The sequence below is a fragment of the Armigeres subalbatus genome, chromosome 1 (genome assembly GCF_024139115.2).
Source record: "Armigeres subalbatus isolate Guangzhou_Male chromosome 1, GZ_Asu_2, whole genome shotgun sequence".
In the NCBI taxonomy this organism is placed as follows: Eukaryota; Metazoa; Arthropoda; class Insecta; order Diptera; family Culicidae; genus Armigeres; species Armigeres subalbatus.
Genome location: NC_085139.1, coordinates 42812893 through 42840714, shown reverse-complemented (window position 1 = coordinate 42840714; position 27822 = coordinate 42812893). Strand labels below are relative to the sequence as shown.

Here is a 27822-nt window from a genome sequence, read left to right as displayed (position 1 = left end):
GCACGCCCGTCATCGGCCCCCGATCGGACGCGATATGCGGCAGATGAATTTATGACTCCACAGATGAGCTACGAGCGAGCGGGCCCTATCTACCCACCCGCCGCTCCGTTAAAATACTGATTGCCATATTCGTCTGAACCCTAGATGCCAGTTCCGACAATTGGATTATAAAACGACGAAACAAGACCTTCGGGGCAAACCGAGTATCTCTAAGTCGATAACGAAAAACGACGGCGATTCCAATCTACTTCCTGACATCCTTCGACCAAGGGCAAGATGACGATGACGCCGCCGCGCAGCAGGTTGACAAGCATCGATTCGCAAACGCGCCGCTTTTGAGCTGTGCTAAATCAGATGAAAATTCCAATTTCACCCTCCGGTGACATCCGATCGGGTGCAAGTGTTCTGGCCAAATTCAATTTACGACCGGTCCCAACCGAGGTTGGTTGTTAGTTTGGGGTAGCTAGTGCCATTGCAACGCCACGGAACAGATTTGTCGCAGATGGCACTGCTCTGCCGGAGCCCGTGTGTTATTCTGCACCGGTTTGTTGTTGGTGTTTTTGCGATGAACGATGGCGCTGCATGTGTTTGTATGTTTGAAAGTGTCTATAGTGGGGCGGATGGTTCTTTGCTTCTAGAAGCGGTGCGTGACGCAGCCTGCTGCAGAAGGTGGTTTTGTGCAATTCGATATTTTATGTCACGCATTAAATGTCGTATCAAGTTACATACCACCATGCAGCGGGCATTTCTGCGAATGCACGTATACGAAAGCGTGGGCAATGGTTTCGCTGCGGATAGCCGATTCGAAAGAGTGTTTGAAGTCATATGGCTTCCCAGACCTTCATTCATAAGGTCCCGGAGAAGTATTGTCCGATGACATCAGCTCACAAAGATACCTTTTTATTGTGCGTTCAATACTGGATTCTAGGTCCAATGACCGCACTGCAATAAAGGATTTTATTGACATGAGCGACAGATAAACTTCATAATTTCAAGGTCTTCTTTCGTGTCATTAAATTATTCTTGGATTATGCATGCTGCAGGAGCTCTGCGTATTGCCTGACCAGACAACTGGAGAGCTCTATTTGTTTCTGCTGATCCCTGATCCGATTCAATTTCAGCTTTAAAATAGCAACTTTTCTCTGATTTCCTACTATACTTAGAGACTGTTCTAATTTGATGTCCTTCTTTGATAGCACTGCTTTTGGCGGATTCTGGTTCGCTTCTCCTAACTTCTCAATGTGCACTTTAAACTGTTCTGCTACCTCAATCGCGTCTTCTATTGCATCATGACTGTTAACATAATCGTGTTAAATGCTATTGATGGCTGGGTTTGATTCCCAGTTTGATATCGACAAATTTCGAGTTGGAGATTTTGTCGATTTCCCTGGACATAAAAGTATCATCATGTTAGCCTCATGATGATACCAAGTGGACAATTAAGACAAAAATGAAAGTAAATAACTAGCTTTAATGAAAGTTATATCAAATACTAACACGCCACTTTCTATGACATTGCACTGTGTCAGTTTGGAAAAAAAAAATATCAGAAACGATTATTTTCACTCGAAATTGATTACCAATTAAAAATTCAGTCCAGTTTTCATTTTATTGTCGCATTATTGCTATTGGCAATCACTATCAATAATGTTTAATTATTTAGTCAAGCCAAATACCACCAAAAATAAAACGCAAACACAAAATCTGTACGATCAGAGCCGGGGTAGTTTGTGAATGTTTTTCAAGAGTTTGGATTTTTAGTCTGAAAAACCGTGCTGAATGGACGAATCTAATGAATACAAAATTGTCTAACGGTTCAGAATAGGTAAATGAAAATCATAAGACACTTATTTACATGACTCTTAGTACAACCACCAGACTTTGAAGTGATCCATGAGCTTCACTTTCATTCATCTATCTAGGGGAATGAATCTAGATGAACAATGTTCAGAAGCGTAATTTCAAAATGATTTACTAACGATTAGGCCCCCATGGAGCAAATGTGTTTCTTACTTTCAAAACTACAAATATCTCTATAAACAAACCGGGAATACAACTCAGTCACCTCCATCATGGTCTTAGCGTGCCTATCTCACATCTAGGTAAAAATAGTTCGATAAGGATATCCTTGGATATTTGAGAAAAAAACATTAGGTTTTCAGAAATCGTTATGTTTTTAGTATCGGAGACATTTTCATGCTTCAACAATCAATTTGTGAATTTTCATATATCTGGACAAATTTCCACGAATTTACATTCAAATCTAAAAAATGTAACAAAAAAATAAATGAATTTGTCTGGAAGAGATTGCTGTTGAAAGATACCAAATGTTGAATTTAATTATTTCGGCTCCGTTATGCTTTTCCACATTTGAGCCTTTGAAATTAGGTTTAAAATGCAATGCATTCATTGCATTAGATTCATAAATAATGATTTAAAAATGAACTCGTGAATGGCAGCTGTCCGCAGCACCTTACGCTCAAACACTCCGAGAGCTCTTCGATCAGCCTCCTTTAACGTCCATGTCTCATGGCCGTTTAAAGCCACCGGAAGAATCAGAGTAGTATACAGCGCGAGTTTTGTTTTCGTTTGCAGACTACGGGACTTAAGCTGGTTACGAAGTCCGTAATAAGCCCTATTTGCAGCTGCAATACGCCTTTTCACCTCGCGGGTAACATCATTATCGCACGTCACTAATGTTCCAAGATACACAAATTCTTCTACCACTTCAAATTTTTCACCATCCAGCACTATTTCGCTACCACCACCACTAATGAACCCACGTTGATTGCCAGCGACCATGTACTTCGTTTTGCTGGTATTGATCGTGAGTCCAATCCTCGCTGTCTCCCTCTTAAAAGGCGCAAAAGCCTCTTCCACGGCACGGCGATCAATTTCGATAATATCGATATCGTCCGCAAATCCCAGGAGCATATGCGATTTTGTGATAATGGTACCGCTTCTTTGCACACCAGCTCTCCTAATCGCTATATTGAACAGTAGGTTCGAGAGTGCATCACCCTGCTTTAATCCATCTAAGGTAACAAATGACGTCGATATTTCATCCGCAACCCTTACACTTGATTTCGATCCGTCCAACGTTATACGAATCAGCCGTATCAGTTTCGCCGGAAAACCATGTTCAAGCATAATTTGCCATAATTCATTCCGTTTCACTGAATCGTACGCCGCCTTAAAATCAATAAACAGATGATGTGTCTGCAAGTTGTACTCCCGGAATTTATCAAGGATTTGTCTCAGGGTAAACATTTGATCCGTTGTTGATCGGCCCTCACGAAAACCTGCTTGGTATTCGCCGACGAAGGACTCTTCAAGCGGTCTCAATCTGTTGAACAGAATACGGGACATAATTTTGTACGCCGAATTAAGGAGGGTTATTCCTCGGTAATTGGCGCACTCCAGTCTGTGCCCTTTCTTAAAGAGAGGGCAAATGAGGCCGTCCAACCAGCTATCAGGCATTTCCTCGTCTTCCCATATTTTTGACATAATATGGTGCAGAACTTCATAAAGCTGCTCACTGCCATGTTTGAGAAGTTCAGCCTTCCCCGCAGCCTTATTGTTTTTCAGCTTTTTTAACCTCATCTAGTGTAGGTGACTCCACAGCTTGTCCATCGTCGCTAATATTTATTCTGTTCACCGATGCACCGTCACTTCCTCCATTCAACAAAGTCTCGAAGTGTTGCTTCCACCTGGCAGGCACTTCAGTTTCATCTGTCAGCAAGTTCCCTTGTTGGTCGTTGCACATGACGGGAGATGGCGCTGTCTTTCTCCGCACGCCATTGACAGACTCATAAAACCTCCGCATATCGTTCTGCTCCATTTTTTCCTGCGCCTCACTAATAACTTGTTCTTCGTACTCTTTTTTCTTCCTGCGGTGGGTTCGTTTTTCGGCTGCTCTTGCTTCCTTGTACCGATCTCTATTCGATCGGGTACCTGATACCAACATCTGGCTTCTGGCAACGTTCTTCTCGTCTGTCACTCTCTGGCACTCCACATCGAACCAACCCGTCCTGGGTCGCCTCTGTGCAGTGCCTACCACTTCTCGTGCTGTTGTGCTCACCGCTCCATGGATCGACTCCCATAGATCGTTGATGTTGTCGCTAACGTTGATTGCACTTATCCGTTCGTCGAGCTTCTGGCGGTACTCAGCCGATACTCCTTCCGCCGACAATCGCTGGATATTGTAACGCATCGTTCGCTGTGATCTTTCGTTCGATACAGTTGACAACCGTGATCGAATTTTACTAACAACGAGGTAGTGATCAGAGTCAATGTTCGGACCTCTGAATGTCCGCACATCGATAACATCAAGGAAATGGCGCCCATCCACCAGAACATGGTCTATCTGGTTGCAAGTTTCACCATTTGGGTGTCTCCAGGTGTGCTTTCGGATGTTCTTTCGTGCAAAGTAGGTGCTACTGATGGCCATCCCTCTGGCAGCAGCAAAATTTACTAGCCGTAGGCCGTTGTCATTGGTAGCGGAGTGAAGGCTCTCCCTACCGATTATGGGACGGAAAAAGTCCTCTCTACCGACCTGGGCGTTAGCGTCTCCGATAACAATTTTCACGTCATGCTTTGGGCACTCTCCATAGGCTTTATCAAGACATTCATAAAACGTGTCCTTCACGTCGTCGGATTTATCGTTTGTCGGTGCGTAAGCGTCGATTAGGCTGTAATTGAAGAATTTGCCCCGTATCCTCAACACACAGATTCGTTCGCTAATGGGTTTCCACCGCATCACTCGCTTCATCTGCTTGCCCATCACTACGAAACCAACTCCATGCTCTGCTTTTTCACCGCCGCTGTGATAGATGTTATACTTGAATGCAGTATTGGTCGTGGGGTCCACGGCTCGGAATTCACGTTCTCCAGATCTAGGCCATCGGACTTCTTGAATAGCAGCCACGTTCACTCCAACCTTCTGCAGTTCACGAGCCAGAAGGCTCACTCGTCCAGGTTCATTTAGGGTCCTGACATTCCAGGTACCGAGTTTCCAATCATAGTCCTTATTTCGTTGCCGGGTCGGTTTCCAAAAATAACGTTCTCTTTTTCTTCTATCTCCATTTTTCGTGGTATTTGAGAGGCTTCAGTAAGCTACCTTACCGGGGTCGCGTTACCTACATCGCGATGATGGGGCTGCCACCTTAGGTATAGCTGACGCGATACAGCATTTCGTTAATCAGCCGCTGGGTACCAGGCAGACGCTGTTTGAGCCGCACCTCCTGGTGAACAGACGCTCGAGGCGTACCTTCCCACTCTAGCTGATGTCAGAAGGACAACAGTGCCCAGGCTGCACTAACAGCTAAGTACACAACCCTTAGCTGGCGGTCTTTTGTCATCGGACAACCCGTGGAAGCGTGAGATAGGGACTTGTGTGGACCAGAGCTCTGTTGGGCGCTCCTTCCTTAATGTCAACCCACCATTTTGCAGTGCTCATAAACTATTTAAAAAGCTCTGACGGTCAAATCTCATATCATTGAGAATCCAGACCTAACGATCCCTTCCAATTAACCAATGTTCCTTCCTGTAAATGTTGTGGAGACGCAGCGGTAAGCACGTTAATGTCAAAAATCACATACTCTTAACTTCTTTCTAGCTGACTGTGAGGACGTGGCCGACGCCGTTGATGATCTTTGAATTTATTGAGTTACTGAAACTTGCGCGGTGAGAATGATTAGCCCTAGTCAGCCGTTCAGTTTTTTCATTGTACAATTTACTGAATCTGGTCAATCACAGAGTAGCAACCATTGATATGTATGGTCATTGGTTAGTCAAAGCTAAAACCACAGATAACAGATATTGAGGCTGGCATCCCATACGTGTGTAAACATCCGCAACCGTTAATTCAAATGTATTTTAAATTGGGACCGCGTTTGGCCATCGATTGGAGATGGCGCAAGGATCATTGTTATTGAAAACGCAGCCCGATTGCGGCTGTCAAATGAATTGGCTGCGTTCGACGGTTGTAATTCAGCTGCATCTTTAGGTACTGCCGCAATCAGTTGAGTAGATGGCAGTAGTGGGCCAACGTATATCAATTCAAAAGTTTACACAGGATTTTCAATAAAATTTGTTCTAGCTTCAATATCTGTTATCTGTGCTAAAACTAAAGCTAAGTTTTAAGTTTTTTAATCAACGACCTAAATTACGCTTTAGAAGTGTTTTTCAAGATCTTTTCTTGGGCAGATTCTTCTTTTTCATTTTCTATTAAAATAAATTGCATGAAATATGACATATTTAAATATTTTTACATCAAACATTATCATTTGTTGAAAATGTTAAAGAAAATATTTCCAAATCGTCAGATCGCCAACGTTAAGTAACAGTGTGTATATTGGCAATCGAGAGTGTGGTTGCGGGAAATTAAACTGGAAAAAAATCCCGGGATTTAGGAAAATTCGGGATTTCCCGATTCCCGGGATATTATTTTTGAAATCCCGGAAATCCCGGGATACCCGGGATAAAAAATACTGTTTCATTCCGGTTCGCAAACAGTGTAATTTTTCTTCTTAAATAGTTATTTGTTTTGAACGCGAAACCCAACTTAGGTGATAAACTCATATCATATTTTTATACTTCCCATCAGACACGATTTTTCCCAAGTTCTTTTATTTGGTAGGTTCAGGCATGTATACGGAGCCAAGGTTCTTTGTGATGCACAATCGATATCATCTTATTATTAAATTAGTAAGAGAGGAACAGACATGCAAATATCGGAGATAGTTAATAGAACACCTTCAAAAAAATATTAGATTTTCTTATACCACTCAATAGAGGGCTACTGACTGATACTATTTCCAGCAGCCCCAGCTCTTTGTTAATTAAACGACAAGTACCTACAGTAGAAGATCAGCTACATCTATTTGGCACCTGCTTCCTACCCATCTCCCGTCTACAGCGAGGTTGTGTACATTAGCTGATATTCGCCTTGCTAATCTCATCGCGTTGCCCAACATTGAGTCAGTCTTCCTGAGCTTCTTGCCTCCAAAACTATTCTAGATCCAATTCATGTCCTTCCAATCGACCTTCGTACAACAAACTTTCCAGCACATACGCAGGTACAAGTGGTCCAACCCTGATGCTCTACCTAATTTTTTTGGTTCTTGCTGCTGACCAGCTCCTGCTCAAAGCTTCGCTTGGACTCCTACTGACCAACTAGCAAGCTACCGGAAGTTCAAACCTCCCACTAAATTCTGTACGGCGCTACCCTTGACTTACGCAGCCAATGCATGATCCCACGAGACTTATGTGCCCCATCCATGGATCCCGGATTGCGATTACGTTTCTGTAGATAAGCCATCGACACTGTGTTTAAGATATGAAATCTTCCTAGACCATAATCTGTTCCTGGGTTGTTAATCGATAAATTATCATCGTTAATTTAACGCAAACTTCGATAACGATAACGGTTGTACGATGATGTCTCGTTGACGATAAAGTGAGCAAGCGAGTCAACTGTAACGTATACTACAGTTAAAAGTGCAAATATGCTCAAGTTGGTTATACAAAACCTATTTCAAGCATTGCATCACCTTCAAATATTCAGAATCGCGAATTATTTTATAACGAACAGTGAGGACAAAATTCCTCATCCTAACCGAATCATACTGAATAGGGGACGAGGTTAGTAATTGAGAGTATTTTTACTCGGTGCAGGTACTCTATGCCTAGAATGCAGTAATGCAGGTCGCTGCATTAAATATTGTTCTAGAGCTTGGATCCCAACATGTTGCCGAGGGATTCCGACTCCAGCTGCTGAATTCTGTATTATCTGGCCTTTCTAAAATATGAACTTTACCCCTGAACATTGAATAAAATCGTAATCGTTAAAAAATAAGTTTTCTAAGGAAACATCGAAAAATCCCGGGATCCCGGGATTTCCCGGGATAAACGAACAAGATCATCCCGAATCCCGGGACAACGAAAATGGCCGGGAAATGGAAGCTCTAACTGGAATGAAATGGACAAAGTTTATGCTCTCCTATCGCTTCAATTGTGTGCAAAAGGGGTCTCTTAAAATATTGTTTATCATTTCTATCCTTGAAAATATTGCTTGTTCTTTCGTTTTTATTTTTTTCACCGATAAAAAAATAAATGTATTTTTTTTTTCAAAAAAGTATGTACAAGAATTGAAAGGAATGAAGTCCTACTCATTTCGTTTCACGCAATACACTGAGCGAAATAAAAATAGCACCACCTTGTTTTTTCCTACGAACTGGTGGTGTCTGCATGTGTGTATGCTTACACATTTTGTAGACACACTTTTAGCATTGTTCGAATTACTCGCAACAGGTTCCGAACAATCCTATCCCATTGTTTGCTATTGAAAATTGGCCAGATCGGACTATAGGATCAGAAGTTATAGCCAAAAGTGTTGTTTCTCATATTTTCTGAAATTGTGAACAGATTACGCTAATTTGAGTTAAGAATGTAAACACATTCTGTTTCGCAACTTTTCAGTAAAGTTCATCACATTAATATTAATGCGGACCATTCACATTGGAGCTGAAAAATTAATAAAAAAAAAAGGAGCGAAGCACCATTTCAGGTTTTCACCAATGTTTAGTAATATTTTAACAAAAACCATCTTAAATACATGATAAAGTACTTTGGGGCGATTTAAATATGACGTCCACTACTTTTTGAGATTTTTAGACCCCCACTCCCCCCTCTGTCACGCTTTTTGGTATACCTAGTAGATGTACTGTCACAAAATCTTAGACCCCCTCCCCCCTAAAACCTGTGACGTCATTCTCTGGAATAACTTAAAACATTCACTTGTCATAAGACGAGTTTGTACATTCCCATTGAAATTCCACCACTTAATTGTAACTTGACAGATACGTATTTTGACCTCAACAGTAAGGCCGTCTTCAGTGTCTCGTACTTGACTTGACTCGTACGAGACACTGAAGACGGCCTTACTGTTGAGGTCGAAATTCGTATCTGTCAAGATACAATTAAGTGGTGGAATTTCAATGGGATTGTACAAACTCGTTTTATGACAAGTGAAGACATTCCACTAAAAAGCTCAAAATAATTTTCTTAATTAAAACATTCGTTATTTTTTTGGCAAAATCATTTCCTGAAGAGTGTTCGACTTAAAATGCTACAAACATTCACGAATACGAAGAAACTCCATTCAGCAGTTCGTTTGTCCTGGTAATGTACGTCTCATCGAATTTGAGGCTGTCATGTTTTTGTTGCCATATAAAGTAGGGCTTGCCGATCCTTCTGCGCCACTTCAAATCTCGCTTAACTTTTCAAAAGGACCTAAGCAACATTTTTTTCATGAATTAATTTGAATAGCGCAATCAACAGAACAACATGAAAGCTATTGATTGCAGTATTCAAATTAATTCATGGAAAAAATGTTACTTAGGTCCTTTTGAAAAGTTAAGCGAGAAATCAAATATCTTTTCATTGCTTTGTTTTTCGTGGGATGAATATCGGAACTATGAGATGAAGTCCATAGTAATTCTAGTTAATTATAAAAAGTTAAAAAGACTAATAACACAGATAACAGATATTGAGGCTGGCATCCCATACGTGTGTAAACATCCGCAACCGTTAATTCAAATGTATTTTAAATTGGGACCGCGTTTGGCCATCGATTGGAGATGGCGCAAGGATCATTGTTATTGAAAACGCAGCCCGATTGCGGCTGTCAAATGAATTGGCTGCGTTCGACGGTTGTAATTCAGCTGCATCTTTAGGTACTGCCGCAATCAGTTGAGTAGATGGCAGTAGTGGGCCAACGTATATCAATTCAAAAGTTTACACAGGATTTTCAATAAAATTTGTTCTAGCTTCAATATCTGTTATCTGTGCTAATAATTATTATTGAAGAAAAGCTCATCGGTGAGTATATTGACAATTACGCAAATCTTCGAGTCGGAAAACGAAATATGTTGATGAGCGCAAAAGACTTCAGGATTTCTTTGGATACATCCAGCATGGTATTTACTCGCACAATGCACTCAAGGAGCGAAAAAGTTATACAAAATTGAGCAACATGAAAACACGGTTGTGATCGTTCAATTAAACCAAAAAGCTTTCGTAGCGGCAAAAATAGAGATTAGTTTTTTTAAAGAGAAATATTTTTTCGCAATTTTCCTCTTTTACTATTGTTCTATTGTTGCGGTATTGCCTGTATTTCTTGTAGAGAGCGATACCACAACAATAGGACCTTAGCACTACCGCAATAATAGGCTCAAAGGACGCCATTTTTTAATAAAAAATGTTGATTATTCATCATTTTGATCGGAATTTTGTCAAACAAAAAGTGTTCTAGTGGTTAATTCGAAGAGTTTTAGCGGATCCACAATTATTTTTGATTCTAGTATATCCAGAATGGACTATTTTAACACTACCGCAACGTTAGGACATACCACAACGATACTGCCGTAATCTGAAAAAGTGACGTATACGCCATTTTTCAAAAATGGATTACTATCTATTTAATACTGAAAAAAAGATTATGTATTCTTCAGGCACGTTTTCTATAATTGATGTCAAAAGCAAAGTTACAGCCTATTGTGATGAAAAAAAAATGCCAGAAGGAACCATCGAGATAAGGAGAGACCGACGAATGGAAGACAAATTAAAATGGATACTAGATCGGAAAAAGCTCGTTGCTATGAAAAAAGACAACAAAACAAATGTCATCTCTTGTTTTTGATGTGTTTGTTATTGTCCAAAGCAGCCTACAAATTTGAATATATCGACATGAGGAGAGAAAATCCTGAACAAAATATGACCAGAACACATCGAGATAGAGAGGTATTGAGATACGGAAGTTATCGAGATGTAGGAAGTTCAAATGTATGTGAAAACCTTCGACATAGGATAAGATAAATGTGAGAATTGAGAAATGTGGAGTTAGAATGGGAGAATTGAAAAGCTAGTAAAATGCGTTTGTCATTAAAATTAAGTATGGTACATTATATTTATTAACTAAGAATGCTTCTCATCGATTTCTTTCGAAAGGACCCCGTATCTTTTTTAGTTTCAGTACACAATTTACCATTGAAGAAAAGAAAAATTATCACAAATATGACAACACTTTTTGTTTTAGTATATTTGACCTTTTGCAGAAACAGCTCACAGAATACATTGAAAATTAAATTTAGATAATTTGTACAGCACAACTAGCATTTTGGTTAAATTTCGTACTTACTTTTTAAATTAATATTTTTTACTATACTGAATTTCATAACTTTCAAGCTCTCCTCGTTAAACAAGCTAATAAAAAATCAAATAAATTTCTACTGGTTTTGTGATTTCTAGGTATTACCTGCATTGTCATACATGAGAATTTATTCTTCACAGTGAAATAGTTCAAGATAAAATTTTTGCCAGGTCCCTTAACACTTGGTAGATCAGTTTGGCGTAATGTGTTACTGTATAAGATCTACCAAATAGAGCCATAGCCTTATCCACGAGCTAGGGCAATGATTTGTAGAAATTAAGGATTTAGCATAGAAAGCAGTCTTCATGAACTATTAACAATGGTAGTGAGAGGATCACACGGAAATTCTTAATACAAAACAAATTCTTTAGCTAGAAATGATTTTGCAGCTTTACTGGTGATATGCTAAAAGCAAGACAACGATGTGGCTAGAGCTCTCAATGAGATTGCTCTCTATAAAGGGTCTAAATAGCAGGACCATGTCATGTTCTTAAGAAAACAAAACAAGAACTGTACCGAAACCAGGAACAATTCGACATGCACTAAGGATTCGAGTAAAGCTACAATAGATCTAATAACTGCCCGCAGTAGCATATCTAAACAGGAGAAAAAAAATTGCCCCACTTTACCCTGTAGTCTATTCATTTCGCGATCAGTTTTTCATTTAGCGTATTTACCAACCGCCACGGTCAAGGGCGCTCACACTTCAGTCAACCTACGCAAACATTCAGCCCGAACCACCAACCTAAAAACAAATCAGCTGACCCCAGGTGCTATCTTCTTTCAACAGCCAGTCTCCCAAGCATGTGAGATGAGGAAACCTGTTACGTAACCAATAAAATACACCCTACCGTTCAAAATCAACCGCTAAAAATATTGCTCCCCAAAATAGAAAAATTACGACGTTCAAACAACGTAAGAATCTCCCGCGAAAACGGGGCCGCCGGCTTTGTTTTGGTTTCTGAAAAATCACACAATTGCTGACAACTCGCCGGATTTTTGACACTGATGCTCACGCAGCGCTCATTAATACTTGTTCCCGCACTTTTTCACTAATATTAATAGATAAATAATTTTCTACGCAGAAGATAAATGTTTACATTGGTGACACTTTGCGTCGCTCCGTTCTCTTTAGGCGCCGCAGACCGCAAAACCACTGCAAACCGCCTCCACGCGTTACGCACCCTAAACGCGAAAATATCGAAGCGGAAACGCGGAGGCGACAAATTTACGACACTATTTTCTGCGTAATCCTACCGTTTGTAATTGAATGTGGTCCGACGACGACGGGCGATTGCTAACGAACCTGTCTTGTACTCGCCGCCGATGACCGTTTGTTGTTGGCCTAACCATTTCGAAACCGCGCGTGGGATGATCGACGCCACGACCTGTCTTCAGGTTCAATGCTTGCCAGCTTTGCTTTAGGTGCAAAATTGTTATGACTTGGGTTGGGATTTTCACTGTACATGATTCCCCGTCATGTTGTTTCAATTACACACAGTTCAGTGTCGCCACATTTTGGGAAACCATAAAGCTAACCATTCATCATGTGAATCAAGCAGTATTATGAATGAAATGACTAACCTGTTTGTTTTTCTATCTTTTTCTCTATTCTGTAGAATCTCCGGCCAGACATGGCTTCAGCTTCAGCAGCAAAAACTACGTGCCAGAAAGGAACAGCAAAAACGAGAACATTCAAATAGCTTTAGGTAGGTGTCCGTCTCATGTACCCAAAAGTTATCCCCCAAATGCTAATCGAAACTTCCATTCTGCCATCCGATGGTCCAGTTATAGTTATGGCAGCCCTGCATTCCCCACCAACAACACCTCGGACACGCTGTACAACACCACGCACCGGCGGAGTCAAACGCTGTCGCCGGTGCGCAACGACCGCAGCTATCACACGCTAACGACGACGCACACGCGGACAAACTCGACCGAGCGGCCATTTGTGGCCGTCAAGCGAGCCCACGAGAGCGCCAAGATGCAGACGATTGGTGTAAGTACCGAGCGACCCTAACGTGCCTGCTGGTAGCGCTACCACCCACTCGCATTGCGGGCAACTTTTAGCCAAAGTTGCTTGCTGCAGAGAGTAAAAAAAAGCGCAGTTTTGCACTTGTGCCTGTGTAGTAAGCCTCACGCACCCTTTTGCGGGAAAAATCGTATGGTAGTCAGAATGTATTCCTACTTAGATAAATTGAAGATCAAAAATTCTGCATTTTGGCCTGCTTGCATCGAAAATTCACATTTTTTTGTACAGTTTCATTTTGTAAATTGCATTCTGGTTGCATTTGTAGGGTATGAAGTAAGGTTGGATTGAGAAGAGTTCGTGTTTTGTTTGTGGCAGACAAAAGTGCATTGATAGATGGAGACGCTGGGTAGATATAAAAATGTGGATCTGAGTATAATAAGAAATGCTAGGTACAACATTTTATAAATTCTCTTCATCACCTTTTCTCTTCTTGATACCATTAGCGAGAAAGGAATGGCATTTATGGCAAGACGGTATGTTCGACTTTTCGTACATCTTCACAGCATCTTTGTGTTAATTGTTTGTTTTTCTTCCGAAAAAGAGAGAAAATCGGGTAAAACGGGCACATTCTGATGTCTGCGCATTTTGATTGTGAAATTCATTAACGGCACCAAAACCAGTGGATTCATTCGTTTCTGATCCGTCGGTAAAAAAACTTTTTTCGTAACTGACATGGCTGTACTTGCTTGCAAACAAAATAGTGGTATGCACTTCGATCGGTGCGAATCTGGTATTACATGGATCTCTAGCCTCATGTTCAAACATACAGTTTATTGGCCCAGAACCTTACTGTGGTATATCATACTGTACCATAAAAATAGAATTAAAATCCTGGGAAGCACAAATGTTGATGACCAACTGGATGGTCGCCATAAAGTGTGCTCAATCAAAGAGAGCTATAATTCCCAATGTTTCAATAACCAACAAGCTTTTGGAGCTCAATAAGAGGGCTCTTTGTACCTCAACTGGCCTAATAACCGGACACTGCCCGTGTAGATATCAAAAAATATTGAAAAATATTGGCCAGGTTCAGAATGATATCTGTCGTTTCTATAACATGGAACGTGAAACCTCGCAACATCTGCTTTGCAGTTGTTATGCATTGTACAAATGTAGATCCAAATTTCTAAATAGTGGCTTTATGCAACCAAGTGAAATTGAAACAGACGCGTCTTGGGTGTCTTTGGTGTCTTGAGAAATGGTGATGAACCTACAAAATCACAAAAGTACAACTCAATGGACACATTGGTCCTACGCCCCAACAATAAAACGTGATACGGTGACAAGGACATTGGTTACGTTGAAGCTATAATATGTGCGCTTGCGCGGCGGATTGGAAACCAAAACTACCGTTGAATCAGAACCGTTGTACGATAAAGCTTTATCAGATCTTCCGGGTGGGCATCCCACCATATTCCGATAAATGTACAAATGTATGATGTGCGTTTAATTTATGCGAAATACTTTGAGCGTTTTTCCTACCTCTTAGATAGACGTGACGAGCTCTTCGACTTCGGTGATCTCGTACAGGTCTTTAACCCTTAGATTCACCTCCGTCGTGAGTGCCCTCACCTTGACCGTCTCGCCTATGACTTCCTCCGCCAACTTCTTGTATGCGGCGCCCTTTTGCGAGACGCCCCGTTTTAGCTCGAGGATCATCTCGCCCATCCGGGTACGTCTTAGGTGCCCGCCAGAGTAAACGCGACGAGCGATGCGACGCGACTCACGTAAAAGAATAATTATATAATGTCATGTTTCAATCTTTCAATTGATTACTTATAAAATCATCGCTAATGTACAATGTAGCTTCAGGGTGACCAGATGTTAGAACAAGAAGAGGTCGTTTTTGTTAATCAACTCGCTTGGTGGGAGCGAAAAAACAAACTTTGAAGGATCAAATTTACAATCTGAACTTCTGGTTACTTGAATGCTCTCTGGAAAGCAGGCTTCCGAGCCTTTTTGAAAGGAGACTTCCGAACCTCTTGAAAGGAGACTTCCAAACCTCTTGAAAGGAGGCTTCCGAACCTCTTAAAAAAGGTTTCCAAATCTCTTGAAAGGATGGTTTCAAGCCTCTTGAAAGGATGCTTCCAAGCCTCTTGCAACGAAGCTAGTGTAATTTTTCGGAAACAGCCTCTATGCCTCTCAAATGGATACTTTCGAACCTTAAGATTCAAGATTTTAGTCAGATCTATCTAAAGCTTGGCTTAGCTTAGCTTGATTGACTGTACACATCGTAGTTGCTAGTCGTGATTGGCCGAGAAACAACAAGTTTGCACAGCTCACCAAATGAATAGCTTTCCTTTCCTTTCCAATAACGATGCCGGCCACGTCCTCACAGTTTAGGTTTAGGATTAACACACCATTCGATACGGAAGCAACGCACAACTGTCATTTTTATTGTTTCAGCTTTGCTGCGTCGCAGCACGCGTTGAAAAATAAGAATGACAGTTGTGCGTTACTTCCGTGTCGAATGGTGTGCCCTTGAAAACGCGAGTACTTTGAACATTGGATTCCGTCAGGAGTGTCCTTAAGGAAGGAAAATTAGTCCAACACTCATTGCGACAAGAGACCAAGGAATCCTCTGCATCTCCTAGGAAGTCGCCTTGGTAAGCGACTATTTATTTATTTATTCCGAACGCGCGTGATCGTTCTGCTGTTCGTAACATGAAAAAACGCGCACTCATTTTAGTCAGATCTGTCTAAAGATATGAAAATGAAATCCTGAAATCTTCGTTACTTTGTGAAACTTTGCATATCAAAAAAAGTTTATACATCCTAAATAACTTTGAGGACTTGAAGGGAGGCTTCAAAGGCTTTTGAAAGGAGGCTGCTGGGCATCTTGAAAGAACGCTTGAACCTCCTGAAGACTTCCGAACCTCTTAAAAGGCGGCTTCCGAAGGCTTCCGAGTATCTTGAAAAGATGCTTCCAAGCCTGTTGCAACGCTTCTGAGCCTTGAACGCTTCTAAGCCTCTTGAAAGGATGCTTAGGCCGCTTGGAAAAAGATTCCGCACGGAGAGAAAAAGAGAGAAGAGAGAGAGATTTTTTTAATTCTTTATTATAGTGATTTTTAAGTGTAGTACAAAGTTGTTCCCTTTAGAGAGATAGAGAGAAAAGAGAGAGAAAGAGAGAGAGAGAGAGAGAGAGAGAGAGAGAGAGAGAGAGAGAGAGAGAGAGAGAGAGAGAGAGAGAGAGAGAGAGAGAGAGAGAGAGAGAGAGAGAGAGAGAGAGAGAGAGAGAGAGAGAGAGAGAGAGAGAGAGAGAGAGAAGAGAGAGAGAAGAGCACGCTTAAAATCAATTACACAGGGATATGTTTGCTTAACACAGAACGGAACTAATGCAGAACAACACCTAGATGAGCGACAGTTACACAGTCACAAAAATAGAGAAGAGAGAGAGAAGAGTGAGAGAGAGATAAGAGAGAGAAGAAATAGAGAGAAGAGATAGAGAGTAGAGAGAGAAGAGATAGAGAGTAGTGAGAGAGAAGAGATAGAGAGTAGGGAGAGAGAAGAGATAGAGAGTAGAGAGAGAAGAGATAGAGAGTAGAGAGAGAGTAGAGAGATAGAAGAGTAGAGAGAAAAGAGAGAGAGAGAAAAGAGACAGATAGAAAAGAGACAGATAGAAAAAATAGAGAGAGAGAAAGAAAGAGTTAGTGTGAGAGAGAGAAGAGAGAGATAGAGTGATACAGAGAACAGAGAGAGAGAAGAGTGTAGAGAGAGAGAGAGAGAGAGAGAGAGAGAGAGAGAAGAGAGAGTAGAGAGAGAGAGAGAGAGAAGAGAGAGTAGAGAGAGAGAAGAGAGTAGAGAGAGAGAGAGAAGAGAGTAAAGAGAGAAAAGAGAAGAGCGAGAGTAGAGGGAGAAGAGAGAGAGATAGAGAGAGAGAGATAGAGAGAGAGAGAAAGAGAGAGAGAGAGAGAGAGAGAGAGAGAGAGAGAGAGAGAGAGAGAGAGAGAGAGAGAGAGAGAGAGAGAGAGAGAGAGAGAGAGAGAGAGAGAGAGAGAGAGATATGAAGCAATTTCTCGTGTCATTCAAAAGCAAATTCTGTGCAAAATCGAAGCAATTCTCCGTGACAATTTAAACCAATCTCCCGTAACAATTCGGAGCAGTTTCCCTAAAAGATTTGTTGTTTATTGTGTGATTTCATCAACAGACTACAATTGGCCCTAATGATGTATGTAAATACTAATTAATACTAAAAAATGCACATAGTCAAGAAAATATAACATAGTAGCATTGTCAAGATTTGCACACCGTATCGAATGACAACGGCCAACGATGCATAAACTTCGCAGCCTCCCGCGGAATGGTTGTCCGAAGCACCCTCTTTCCCCGCAAAAATATCCACAAGGCCACATGGAGATCACCTAACCAAGAAACGGAAAACCAAATCGACCACGTTCTAATCGACGGTAAATTCTTCTCCGACATCACGAACGTCCGCACTTACCGCAGTGCGAATATTGAATCCGACCACTACCTCGTTGCAGCATGCCTGCGCTCAAAACTCTCGACGGTGTACAACACGTAACATTGGGCGGCTACAAGACGGTAGACTAGCCCAAGAATACGCGCAGCAGCTGGAAGTGGCACTACCAACGGAAGAGCAGCTAGGCGCAGCGTCTCTTGAAGATGGCTGGAGAGATATTCGATCCGCCATTGGTAGCACCGCAACCGCTGCACTTGGCACGGTGCCCTCGGATCAGAGAAACGACTGGTATGACGGCGAATGTGAGCAGTTAGTGGAAGAGAAGAATGCAGCATGGGCGAGATTGCTGCAACACCGCACGAGGGCGAACGAAGCACGATATAAACAGGCGCGGAACAGACAAAACTCGATTTTCCGGAGGAAAAGCGCCAGCAGGAAGATCGAGACCGTGAAGAAACGGAGCAACTGTACCGCGCTAATAACACACGAAAGTTCTATGAGAAGTTAAACCGTTCACGTAAGGGCCACGTGCCACAGCCTGATATGTGTAAGGACATAAACGGAAACCTTCTTACGAACGAGCGTGAGGTGATCCAAAGGTGGCGGCAGCACTACGAAGAACACCTGAATGGCGATGTGGCAGACGAAGATGGCGGTATGGTGATGGACCTGGGAGAACGCGCGCAGGACAGAATTCTACCGGCTCCGGATCTCCAGGAAATCCAGGAGGAGATTGGCCGGCTGAAGAACAACAAAGCCCCTGGGGTTGACCAACTACCAGGAGAGCTATTTAAACACGGTGGTGAGGCACTGGCTAGAGCGCTGCACTGGGTCATTACCAAGATTTGGGAGGAGGAAGTTTTGCCGCAGGAGTGGATGGAAGGTGTCGTGTGTCCCATCTACAAAAAGGGCGATAAGCTGGATTGTAGCAACTACCGCGCAATCACATTGCTGAACGCCTACAAGGTACTCTCCCAAATTTTATGCCGTCGACTAGCACCAACTGCAAGGGAGTTCGTGGGGCAGTACCAGGCGGGATTTATGGGCGAACGCTCCACCACGGACCAGGTGTTCGCCATTCGCCAAGTACTGCAGAAATGCCGCGAATTCAACGTGCCCACACATCATCTATTCATCGACTTCAAAACCGCATATGATACAATCGATCGGGACCAGCTATGGCAGCTAATGCACGAACACGGTTTTCCGGATAAACTGACACGGTTGATCAAAGCGACGATGGATCGGGTGATGTGCGTAGTTCGAGTTTCAGGGGCATTCTCGAGTCCCTTCGAAACCCGCAGAGGGTTACGGCAAGGTGATGGTCTTTCGTGTCTGCTATTCAACATCGCTTTGGAAGGGGTAATACGAAGAGCAGGGATTAACACGAGTGGTACAATTTTCAATAAGTCCGTCCAGCTATTTGGTTTCGCCGACGACATAGATATTATGACACGTAACTTTGAGAAGATAGAGGAAGCCTACATCAGACTGAAGAGGGAAGCTAAGCGGATCGGACTAGTCATCAACACGTCGAAGACGAAGTACATGATAGGAAGAGGTTCAAGAGAAGACAATGTGAGCCACCCACCGCGAGTTTGCATCGGTGGTGACGAAATCGAGGTGGCAGAAGAATTTGTGTACTTGGGCTCACTGGTGACTGCCGAAAATGACACCAGCAGAGAAATTCGGAGACGCATAGTGGCTGGAAATCGTACGTACTTTGGACTCCGCAAGACGCTCCGATCGAATAGAGTTCGCCGCCGTACCAAACTGACAATCTACAAAATCGCTAATTAGACCGGTAGTCCTCTACGGACACGAGACCTGGACGATGCTCGTGGAGGACCAACGCGCACTTGGAGTTTTCGAAAGGAAAGTGCTGCGTACCATCTATGGTGGGGTGCAGATGGCGGACGGTACGTGGAGGAGGCGAATGAACCACGAATTGCATCAGCTGTTGGGAGAACCATCCATCGTTCACACCGCGAAAATCGGACGACTGCGATGGGCCGGGCACGTAGCCAGAATGTCGGACAGTAACCCGGTGAAAATGGTTCTCGACAACGATCCGACGGGCACAAGAAGGCGAGGTGCGCAGCGGGCAAGGTGGATCGATCAGGTGGAAGATGACTTGCGGACCCTCCGTAGACTGCGTGGTTGGCGACGTGTAGCCATGGACCGAGCCGAATGGAGAAGACTCTTATATACCGCACAGGCCACTTCGGCCTTAGTCTGAATAAATAATAATAAGCATTGTCAAGATAAAAAATTAAAACAAATAAAATGCAGCCTTATCACATACAATCAACGAAAAAATTCAGAAAATCTACGACGAAGAACATTCCGCGTCAAGTTGACGTCGAACATGGGAGAAACTCTATTAAACGTTTTCTGGAGGCCGTAGATTACAGTTTCTGCACCGTAGTTAGTGCGACGAAGGGGGAGCCTCAGTATCGAACTGTTCCGTAGCGGTCTTGGTTGAACGTTCATGTTGACTTGTTGTAAAATTCTTTCGCAATCTATTCTTCCTTGAAGTACATCAGCTACACAAAGGGCTCTGCCCACATCCCGGCGGATACGCAGTGGCTCTAAGGCAATCAAGCGCCAGCGATCCTCGTAACTAGGAAGATGCAGCGGGTCTCTCCAGTTTAGTCTTCGAAGCGCAAACCGCAGAAAACGCCGTTGAATGGATTCAATACGTTCTACGCCGTTGTTGTAATACGGGCTCCATACTGACGAACAATACTCTAATGTAGAGCGCACCAAAGAACAGTACAGCGATTTTAGACAATGGACGTTCGTAAAATTTTTCGCTGTTTTCATGACAAAGCCCAAGGTTCTAGACGCTTTGGCGACAACGTATGAAAGGTGGTGTGAAAATGTCATTGATTTGACCTTGGAGAGTATGGCAATCAGTAACCGAGCAGATACGTAGGAATATCTTGAGATCATCAGCAAATGATAATTGTGGACCCTTAACAGCGTAATGGACATCATTGAAGTACATGATAAAAATTAGCGGTCCTAAGTGGCTGCCTTGTGGTATACCCGACGTTACACGAAAGTACGTTGATCGGTTGTCGCCTAATGCGACCGTTAGTTGGCGGTCAGTGAGATACGAGCGAAACCATTTCAAAAGATCCCCACCGATACCTAATCGGTCCAGTTTTGCGATCGCGATGTCATGATTCAGCTTTTCGAACGCAGCAGAAAGGTCTATGTAGATCACATCCGTTTGGGCCCGAGTGTTCATACTTTCCGTGATGTACGAGGTTAGACACAGTAGATTCGTAGTTGTGGAGCACCCAGTTACAAAGCCATGCTGGTCTGTGTTGATGTGTTGCTTGCAGTGTGCACTGACGTAATCAATGATAACAAGTTCAAATAGCTTCGATACGGCGCATAACGATGTAATTCCCCCGTAGTTATTAACATCGCGCTTGTTATCCTTTTTATACACAGGAAACATTTCGGCTATTTTCCAACAGGAAGGGAGATTGAAAGCTGGAAAATGTCCTGTTGCGTGTCAGCAGTTTCGTCATTGAGAAACATGGATGAAGGCAATCCGCTTTCCTTGCGCTGTTCATTTATGTAATTCCAGAAAGATTCCGGGTTAGTTTTTAGGCGTTGTTGGATCCTTCCTTGATAGCGTCGGAAAAGGAACCGACTTAAGCGCTTGTACTGATAATTGATACTGACATGGTATCGTTTCAAAGAAAGTGAGCAAAATTTAGTGAACCTTTTCAGAGCAGCCTTTTTATTCCTTCTTAACGAGCGAAGCTCGTTAGTCATCCACGGAGTGCGACTGTCAAACTGGACACTTCTTTTCAGGACATGCCTATCGATGATGTATGCCAAGACATGAGAGAAAGTTTGTGCAGCTGTGTTGACATCGATCGGATCCAAAATTCTATCCCAATCCAGTTCTGAAAGAACTTCGACAACACTGCGATAGTCGGCCCTTCGAAAATCGTAGGTCACTGCAGCCACAGTGCTAGAAAATTCACGGCCAGCGGTTTCCTCGACGGTAATTACGAGAGCGACAAATTTAACCAAAGGGACCGGTGCCTTGGAGATAATTGGAGCAGTTTCACGAGCGCTAGTAAAACAGAGATCAAGCGAACGACCGTTCTCGTTTACAACTCCATTGATTTGAGATAAGGTAGCCATACTATAATTATCCAAAAGCTTCGTGGCACCAACGTGAAAAGATGATCGTTCAAGGTCGGAGCCGTAAAAACCGCTGTGAATTTGTGTCCACGCGATTCCCGCGAAGTTGAAGTCACCAAGTATCATCAATTCGTCGCACGGAGCGGCTTCGTTCGACACAAATGAGAGAGACTGACAGTGTGTGTCGATAAACTCCAAATCACGCGTCCGGTCTGGAGGAATGTAAAGTGCGCAGATAAACAATCGACGATCGACGAGTTGGATAGCGACCCAGACTTGCTCCACGGCCTTCCAGGTATTGTACTGAATAGCAGTCACTTTTAGTCTGGAGCTTACAGCGATAAGAACACCTCCTCCTGTGGATTTCCTACTGTTGTCCAAATTGCGGTCGCAGCGAAATATTTGTTAACCATGCCCAAAAACATAACTTGAGATGGTTGTAGAATCCAGCCAGGCTTCAGTCAGAACGATTAAATCGTAACATAGATCGATAACGGCTAAATGATAGTCGTCCAGAAGCCCATTCATTCCGCCAACGTTCTGATAGTAGATTGTGATGACGGATGATGCTGGCAGGACGACAGATGCACTGGAAAGCGAAGCACTATCAGATGCTGGAAGGTTTACTGGGTAACCATACTTGCCGACAGATAAAGATCGGAACGAATAGTTTTCCGATGAGATTCGAAGCAATTTTTCGTGGAAATTCGAAGCAACTTCCCATAGAAGTTTGAAGCATTTTTCGTGAGAAATTCGAAGCAGTTTCACGTGAAAGTTCGAAGTAATTTTCCAGAGTAAATTCGAAGTAATTTCCCGGGAACTAAGGAGCATCTGCTTATAGACAGGGTTTGCAGAAATCGCTCCCAGATCAACGATACAAAAAAGGGAAAAATTGTTCCGAATCACAACAAGCCATGATAACAAATTGATCAACACCCCTATTCTTGTTTACGTACGAACGCGCTTTCGAACGAATGCAGTTCGTTCGAATCGTTACCCCATTTGATTTTGCTGGCGTAAACGAGAATGCGCATCAGCTTTCGTTCGAAAGCGCGTTCGTACGTAAACAAGAATAAGGGTGCAAACTTGTATACAATAAGTGCGAAAATACAAAGTCTAATAAGCAGCGCCAACAGAGAAGTGACGATTCTTGCATCGTTCTCGTTCGTTTTGTGTCGAGAACTGAACAGCTGTATAGAACAAGCTGAAATACACCAACAGTACCATTGAACCATTTATAAAAGAAATTTATCATGATGTATAGCCTCCCGAATCAGTTCTTTATCAAAACAAGAGATGCTACATTTCGTATATGAATACAGAGATGATATTGAGAGGCTTTTTCATTCTCTTTTGGGTTCAATCACTGCTTATAGATAATAAAACCAATTTCCTGTTAATATGCCATGGAAATTCTGAGCAACTCCTTATTTAATTCAGCTACCGTTAAAGCAATTTTCCGAGGAAATTCGAATCAATTTCCCGCGAAAATTGGAAGCAATCATCCGATGAAACTCAAGATGATTTTCCGATGAGTTTCGATGCAATTTTTCGTGGAATTTCGAAGTAGCTTTCCATGGGAATTCAAAGCAAACTGCTTATGGAAATTCAAACAAATTTTCTATAAAAAAAAACTCAAAAAAAAAATCGTAAAATTTTCGAAGCAAGTGCTCATAGAAATTTGAAGCAATTTTCCAAACTGTTTAAACTTGAAGAAATTTCCCATGAAAAGAAATTCAAAGGAATGTCCCTTGGAAATTTAGAAATTCGAAACGAGTTTGCGGGAAGATTGGAAGAAATTTCCCAAGAAAATTTGAAGCAAATTCCGGTGGCATTTCGAAGCAGCTTCCCGTGAAAATTTGAAGCAGTCTCCCATGAAAATTTGCAATTTCTGTAGGAAATTCGAAGCAATTTCTCTAATCAAACCAATTTTCTTTGGATTCTCGTAAAGTCGAAGCAATTTTTCTTGGAGATTCGAAACAATTTCTCTTGGAAATTTTAAGTAATTTCTCGTTGAAATTTGAAGCAACTTCTAGTCAAAATTTGAATCAAATCAAAACCATTTTCCCGTTGAAATTCTAATTATTTTTTCGCGGAAATTCGAAGCAATTTCTCGAGGAAAAGCGATGATATTTTCCAAGTAAATTTAAAGCAATTTCCAGTGGCATCTTGAAGCAACTTTCTGTTGAAAATTGAAGCAACTTACCTAGAACATTACTTACCGAAGCAGTGTCCTGTGGAGACTCGAACCAATTTCTCGTTGAAATTCGAAGCAATTTCTCGTTGAATTCAAATCAATTTCCCAAACCAAAAAAATGGAAATTTTAATAATTCGAAGTAATTTGCCAGGGAAGGAATTCGAAGCACTTTGTGATAAACAAAACCGACTTCCCTTGAAAAATCAAAGAAATTTTACGTTGGAAATAAAAGCTATTTCCTTTAGGAATTCAAAGTGATCCCAAGTAACATTTTAAGTTTTATCCCCCTCTTGGAATGGTTTTCAAGATCAAATCATAAGAACTAACAATAAAACTCATAACGACACGACAACCTTCTGATGACCACTATAAGAGTAAAATATGGCCAAGTGGCCCTCTCTAGATAACCACTATAAACCTCTTATAAGAGTATTTGAAAAACCCTTTTTGAACCACCTGCAAAAAAGAGAATTTGGCTGCGGCAGCTGTCAAAAATGTTGCTTTAAAAAAAATATTGCAGGAGGATGTCAACAAAATAAAATTTATCAGGTTTGTTTTTCAATATACTTTCTTTGAAATAAGCTGCGCTTTCGTTTTTATGGTGAAAGCTAGGTAAAAAATAAGACTGTATATCACGCGCCGGCAAAATAATGTAGTCTAGCACTTTAAATTGAAAATAACTAAAACATCAACATCGTAAATATCCACCTAATATGTTGATGTTTCTCCTAATTCCAATCATTTAGCAAGAAAAGTGTTCTACGCGATGAAAATATCATTTATTTATGGATTTCAGCGATAAATTTCACCGACCTGAAAATACTTCTCCTTTTCCAATATGGCCATCATGCATTCCGAGCAGAAAAATGTTGCTCTTATTTCACACCGTTATAAACTCTTTGCAATGCAAATATTCTTATTGGGGTTATTCATTTGACCACATTACGACAAAAAATTGTGGCTTTGATCGAGCTTTGAAAATATGGTTTATTAAGCTCTTTACCACAACCGAAGAGTTGCTCATAAGATCAATCGGAATTTGACGTTTGAAGCTTTCCCAGTAAATTTATGAGTGTTTCGCTGATAGTAATAAGAGCGCCAACAAAACTGAAAACTAGTCATGGCGGTTACTCTTATAAAACCACTATAAGAATTAAATAAATCCAACAAGCATGAAAATTGTTACTTGGGATTTCTTCTAAATATTCGAACAATGTTCAGCGGAAATTTGAAGCGATTTTTCGTGAAAATTCTAAAAAAATTCGAAGCAATTTTCTGTGGAAATTTGAGACAATACCCCTTAGAAATATGAAGCAATATCCCGTATCCCATTTTTCAATGCATATTCAAAACAAACGTCTTCTGGAATTCTAAAAAAAAATCTGTTCAAATTCGAAGAAAAATTCCGTGGAAATTCGAAACAGTTTCTTGTGGAAATTTGAAGGAACTTCTCGTCGAAATTTAAAGCAATTGTTCGTGGTATTCGAAACCATTTCCCGTGGAAATTCGGAGCAATTGTCCGTAGAAATTTGAAGTAATTTACAGCAAAAATGTTAAGTCATTTTTCGTAGAAATTCGAAGCAATTTTTTCTGGCATTCAAAAAAAAAAATTGTCGTGAAAATAAAGGTCAAATGTTTAAACTCAGAATGCACATTTGTATTTCAAACTTTGTTTATAATTTCTCAGTTTATGTATTAGAAAAGCTATACTTTAGTTGCAATCAACTAACATGAAACCTTTTTACATAGATGCAAATCAAACCTTAAGATCCATGAGGAATCATTTTAGAAACGTTTACTGCCTTCATCATTTTTTGCCGAACGATACTCAACATCATGAATTCTTCTCAACCCAACCAATATCGCATTTATATTTCACCAATTACCAATTGTTTCAGTTCCTTCATTTTTGTTTATGTTTTGCCTGTTATATTTTCTTCACATAAACTGCACGGTTTCATATTTGCACGCCACATTTGCACCACAACAACAACAACACCAAATCCTTACCAAAAAAACCGTAGTCTGCACCACTGTCCGTCTTGAATGCCTCACCGCACGGTCACATTGCACAAGCCCAACAACAGCAACAGTCACCATCGTCGCAGCCCACAACATCGAGCGCCCCATCGCCTTCCCCATCCATGGCTTCGACCATTGAGCATCACCAGCAACAGCAGCACGGTAGCGGCAGCAATGCCAATAGCAGTAGTAGTCCCATCCACAACGGCCATCATCAGCATCACTCACTACAGCACACCCTTTATCAGCAACAGCAGCAGCAGCATGATCAGCAGCACCATGTTAGCTTCGATAGCAGCGTGGTCAGCCAGAATGGGCTGCTGTCGTTGGCTGATCAGGACCATTCGACGCCGAAGCACGGACATGCGAGATTGGTAGGTTTTCCCATTGGGGACTATGAACATGTAGTGAAGATATGCAATGCAGGTTTGTTTTATTGATTTATGACAAAAGAGAGAGAATATCCTAGTGAATATCATGTATTTTTCATATCTGTTTGCTGTGTTGTTTTCATCTGTTTGATTGGCATTTTGCGTATCAGATTTTTCAGGGTTATTTTGTGTGAAAATAATTATCAGTTTCCAATTATTGAGCTATGATCTTAATGTTAATGATAATAGAAGTTTCTTGTTTATTATTAATTACCAAGTTTTGGAGCTTTCACTTAAGAATTATTTCACATGGAATGGCCCGTTCTCAGCTGAATTAAATTACTCATCTGTATGTTCATCACCAATTAGCCATTATTTTTCGTTGTCGCCATGTCGTACCCCTATCTCTCTCTTTCTTGTCTACTTCTAGGAGTCCGAACAGATTATCTTCAGTAACATAGACTGTCTCAATAATCTCGATACTAGCGAAAAACTTAACAATCTGCTAAAAGACATAACAAACAGTGCGAGCGCGGTGCAGCGTGCGGTCAAAAGCAACGGCCATGCCCTCCTGCCGCTGAGCTCCGCCATTTCCGTCGCCAACAACAGTGTTGTGACTAGCACTAGCAATAATCCCAGTGCCGCTACTAGCAATACCTTCGCTACTACCACAACCTCCTCTACTACTACCATTAACCATCATCATCAGCAACAGCCACAACCGAATCATGCTAGGTTCATCAATCATACCCATTCGAATCATTACCAAAATGGTCACAGAAGACCCCCCGCTCCGGATCCGATGGACATCTCCCCAACGACGGAAGAGCGCGAGTGCCTCCGGATAGGGGAAGATCCAAAAGCCTTAACCAGAAGCGGCCAGTTAGCGCTCGACAAGCTGCTGGCATCGCTAGCACTGGAAAGTGACGTTACCGAACAGCATCTCGCCCAGATCGATCAACAGCAACAGCTGTCGGCGGTGATTGCCAACCTTACGGAGTACAATCTGAGCGAAGCTCAACGACTGAACGCCTTCAACGGAAACGATCTGGGAGGGGATGCCTTTCGGACGCACGCCGACATTGTCAATGGCAATGGATTCCACCACCAGGTTCACCAGAATTCACTTAACGGCAGGGCGAACGATCCCGGAAGTTTACTCCTGAACAATCACGTGCGAAGGTTAGCATCGGAAAGTGACAGCACGATCTCGTCGATATCGCCGAGTCTGTCGGAGCGAAGTAATGCCATCTCGTGGTGCGATCAGGTAACAGACAAGCGAAGTACATTTTCATCTCACCTTTGTGCAATCATTTATTACAAGTTCTAGCTTTACGCATTTCGAATCATACAGATCTTCTTTTACAGTTCAAGTGTCTAATTATTCATTC

At 41.9% G+C, this 27822-nt stretch overlaps 1 protein-coding gene across 3 annotated transcripts in view; it reads left to right on the top strand.

Annotated features, from left to right (window-relative positions):
- Positions 1-27822, top strand: part of LOC134224884 (tensin-2) — a 367057-nt gene that overhangs the window by 315564 nt on the left and 23671 nt on the right. For 2 of the 3 annotated variants that reach the window (XM_062704535.1, XM_062704526.1), the window contains exons 11-14: positions 12832-12921; positions 13001-13211; positions 26063-26434; positions 26862-27698. In XM_062704535.1, the coding sequence (XP_062560519.1) occupies positions 12832-12921; positions 13001-13211; positions 26063-26434; positions 26862-27698 (1510 nt within the window). The remainder of the gene's footprint in view (positions 1-12831; positions 12922-13000; positions 13212-26062; positions 26435-26861; positions 27699-27822) is intronic. The other variant, XM_062704542.1, reaches the window with a different exon arrangement.